The sequence below is a fragment of the Cebus imitator genome, unplaced genomic scaffold, assembly GCF_001604975.1.
Source record: "Cebus imitator isolate Cc_AM_T3 unplaced genomic scaffold, Cebus_imitator-1.0 Scaffold456, whole genome shotgun sequence".
NCBI classification, from domain to species: Eukaryota; Metazoa; Chordata; class Mammalia; order Primates; family Cebidae; genus Cebus; species Cebus imitator.
Window position 1 is genome coordinate 308,431 of NW_016107771.1, and position 4,145 is coordinate 312,575.

The 4,145-nt window shown below is 45.9% G+C and overlaps 1 protein-coding gene across 1 annotated transcript; it reads left to right on the forward strand.

Annotated features, from left to right (window-relative positions):
- The first annotated feature begins 806 nt into the window (after nucleotides 1-806).
- LOC108291481 (DNA-(apurinic or apyrimidinic site) endonuclease 2-like) lies at nucleotides 807-2,696 on the forward strand. Its single transcript, XM_017511879.2, is given in 3 exon segments — nucleotides 807-858; nucleotides 861-2,159; nucleotides 2,162-2,696. Coding segments are annotated over 3 exon segments (1,545 nt in total). The 3' UTR covers nucleotides 2,356-2,696.
- Nucleotides 2,697-4,145: the final 1,449 nt, after the last annotated feature.

Here is a 4,145-nt window from a genome sequence, read left to right on the forward strand (position 1 = left end):
TCACTTTGTTACCCAGGCTGGAATGCAGCAGTATGATAATACCTCACTGTAACTTCAAATTCCTGGTCTTAAGAAATCCTCCCACCTCAGCCTCCCAAGTAGCCAGGACTACAAGTATGCACCACTATGAGTGGCTAATTTTTAAACATTTTTAATAGTAATGGACTCTTGCTATGTTGCCCAGGCTAGTCTTGAACTGCTAGCCTCCCAAAGAGCTGAGATTATAGGCGTGAGCCACTACACCCACCCTGGTAATTATTTGATTAGCTAATGTCTCTCTCCCTACTGGACCAGAAGTTAAATAAGGACAAGTATCATACCTGTTTTTGCTCACTCTAAAGCCTAGCAGAGTATCTGGCACATAATTGGCACTGAATAAGTATATGTTGTATAAATATAACATGAAAATAGCAAAAAATAAATATAAGTACATTTAGTTTGTGAATTGAAATATATACATGCAATATTATTATGCCACAAATCCAACTATTTTAACAATTAAGAGAAAAATTATAGAACTCAGTTTTAGTGTTTGCTTGTCAAACCATTCAGAGGGTTCTTTTACTAAAATACATAGTTTTTCATGCCATCCACGACTATTAAATGATCAAACTACGTGTGTCAACCTCAAACTCCTATGACACCATTTCAACTCTCCAAAGTTAAAAAATTTATTGCTTCAGACTCAAATTTAAAGTGACTGGAAATTTTAGCTTTGATTGAGTTTTATAGCTTTTTTAAAAATAAAAAAACTGCAGAACTTCTGAACAGCAAGCAGTTCGCGCGGGTTGTCCCGACCCGTTAAGATGTTGCCTGTGGTGAGCTGGAACATCAGTGGGATTCGGAGACCCCTGCAAGGGGTAATCAGGAACCCAACAACTGTGCCGCCGTGGCTGTGGGGAGCGTTTTGGACGAGCTGGATGCCGATATCGTCTGTCTCCAGGAGACCAAAGTGACCAGGGGTGCACCGACAGAACCCCTGGCTATGGTTGAGGGTTGTAACTCCTATTTCAGCTTCAGCCGCAACCGTAGTGGCTATTCTGGTGTAGCCACCTTCTGTAAGGACAGCGCTACCCCAGTGGCTGCTGAAGAAGGCCTGAGGGGCCTGTTTGCCCCCCAGAATGGGGATGTGGGTTGCTATGGAAACACAGATGAGTTTACCCAAGAGGAACTCCGGGCTTTGGATAGTGAGGGCCGGGCCCTCCTCACACAGCGCAAGATCCGCACATGGGAAGGAAAGGAGAGGACCTTGACCCTAATCAACGTATACTGCTCCCACGCAGACCCTGGGAAGGCTGAGCGGCTGGTCTTTAAGATGTGCTTCTATCGCTTGCTGCAAATCCGAGCTGAAGCCCTCCTGGCGGCAGGCAGCCATGTGATCATTCTGGGTGACCTGAATACAGCCCACCGCCCCATTGACCACCGGGAGTCAGTCAACCTGGAATGCTCTGAAGAGGACCCAGGGCGCAAGTGGAGGGACGGCTTGCTCGGTAGCTTGGGGTGTCAGTCTGCCTCTCATGTAGGGCCCTTCATCAATAGCTACCGCTGCTTCCAACCAAAGCCGGAGGGGGCCTTCACCTGCTGGTCAGCAGTCACGGGTGCCCGCCATCTCAACTATGGCTCCCGGATTGACTATGTGCTGGGGGACAGGACCCCGGCCATAGACACCTTTCAGGCCTCTTTCCTGCTGCCTGAGGTGATGGGCTCTGACCACTGCCCTGAGGGTGCAGTCTTGAGCGTGTCCTCTGTGCCTGCAAAACAGTGCCCACCTCTGTGCACCCGCTTCCTCCCTGAGTTTGCAGGCACCCAGCTATAGATCCTTCGCTTCCTAGCTCCTCTCGAACAAGGTCCTGTGTTGGAGCAGTAGGCGCCGCAGCATAACAGTCAAACCCGGGTACAGACAGGCCAAAACAAAGCCCACGTGCGCTCAACCAGACCTCGGCCCAGTCAGCTTGGCTCTAGCAGAGGCCAGAAAAACCTGAAGAGCTACTTTCAGCCCTCCCCTACCTGTCCCCAAGCCTCTCCTGACATAGAGCTGCCTAGCCCGCCACCAATGAACACCCTCATGACCCCGAAGACTTCGGAAGACGAGGCAGTGGCCAAAGTGGTGAAGGGGCAGGCCAAGGCTTCAGAAGCCAAAGATGAGAAGGAAGTACGGACCTCTGGAAGTCTTTGCTGGCGGGGCCCTTGCACATACCCCTCTGTGGGGGCCACAGGGAGCCATGTGTGATGCGTACTGTGAAGAAGCCAGGACCCAACCTGGGCCGCCGCTTCTACATGTGTGCCAGGCCCCGGGGTCATCCTAATGACCCTTCCTCCCGCTGCAACTTTTTCCTCTGGAGCAGGCCCAGCTGAACCAGTGGAGGCCAGGGGATGTCTGGCATGATCACCCCTGCATCTGATCTGAGGCCAGCTCCCCTTCCTCTCAGCTGCCTCCTGCTTCTCCCCCAAAGCCTCCTACCCTCTCTTCCTCCTCTAATCCCTCTCGTCCTCTTTCTCCTTCTTGCCTAGCTCCTTGTTGGTGAGCTTCTTATGCCTTTCTCCTCTGACCCAGTCCCCTAGGCCACTTTCCACCTTCCTGTCCGAAGTACGTGGGCACTAGCTGCCCTGGGAAGTTGTGTGATTTTAAATCACTTCTGTCCTTGCTGGGAAATGTATTTGTGCATAAATAAAGTCTGTGTATTTGTTTCAGGGTTGAAAAAAAAAAACTGCAAAAAACTTAAAATGGAATGTGTTTCTGATGGTAACAGTAGGAGAAATAGCACAAATGTAATAAAACATGGAGTCCTGTGTTTTATTTTAAGGTGTCTAGGTGGTTCCTCATAATTTACATTTTTACCTCAATAAATATTGGTGTTTGTAAATTTTTCCTTGCCCAGACCATGTGCAAGTTTAAATGTGGTTAAAGATTTGGATAGTTAACTTTTATGGTCAGAAATATTTGATTCTAAATTTGTAATCCTTGGTGCCTTCAGCGAAAGAGACATGTGTGAACAGTCTGGAATAAAAAATTCCATTACAGCACTGAACAGAAATGGAATTAACTCCTTAATTTTCCATGCAATCTTTGAGGAGACTTTCCCCCTGCACAGTGTACTATATAGCCACTAATAGCTTGACTTACTGAAATAGAAATACTGTGCCTGAGTCAGACACTAGCAATTGGATACTTCGATGATGTAAGACAGTACCCTTAAAACAAATCATGCTAATGATTTAAGAGCACTTTGTGTTTCTTGCTTACAGCTTATCTGTATCATCTGAAAATACTGCCTGGCATAGAGTAGGCATTTAATATTTGTTAACTGATAAAATGTATATGCACATCTAACTTCAAATATAAATCCTTCAGTTTTTTGAAGTTCTTAATTCCACTAATCTTAATGGCTATGCAATGCGTACGTCCATAGGTCTTGTCCTTTAGAAGCAAGAGAAGCATATATCATTTGTATGGAAGAGTAATTCTTTTCAGTGGGCTTTTAATGTCTAAAAGGGCTGTGGGCCAGAATGAAATACTCACAGTTACATGTGATTTAATTAATATTTAGTTTATTCAGGACTTTAAATTCAGCTTATAGCTATTGATGTTTTATTTATAAATCTCATACTTATGTGTTCAAATGCAAAATAATGGCTTTTACTTTTCCTTTGATTGATTTCCAAGAGACATAAATCTGACAGTTTTATTTCTGCTACTTATTTATTATTCATTCCTTAAATATCAAAGATTCAAATAATGATATAATTGCAGCAGTCCCAACCTTTTTGGCATCAGGGACCAGTTTTTGGGTGGGGGCTGAGGGGATGGTTTCAGGATGTAACTGTTCCACCTCAGATCATCAGGAATCAGTTTCTCATAAGCAGTGCACAACCTACATCCCTCACATGAGTAGTTCACCATAGGGTTCACACTGCTGTAAGAATCTAATGCCACCATGAATCTGACTGGAGGCAGAGCAAACGCGGTAATGCTCGCTGGCTCCCTGTTTACCTGACGTCACCTCCTGCTCTGTGGCCCTGTTCCTAACAGGCCATGTACTGGTACCAGCCCATGGCCCTGGGGTTGGGGAGCGCTGATATAATACATACTCACACCCACTATTGGCTTAAGGAATAAGTATTACAAATGCTTTTGAAATCCTAGA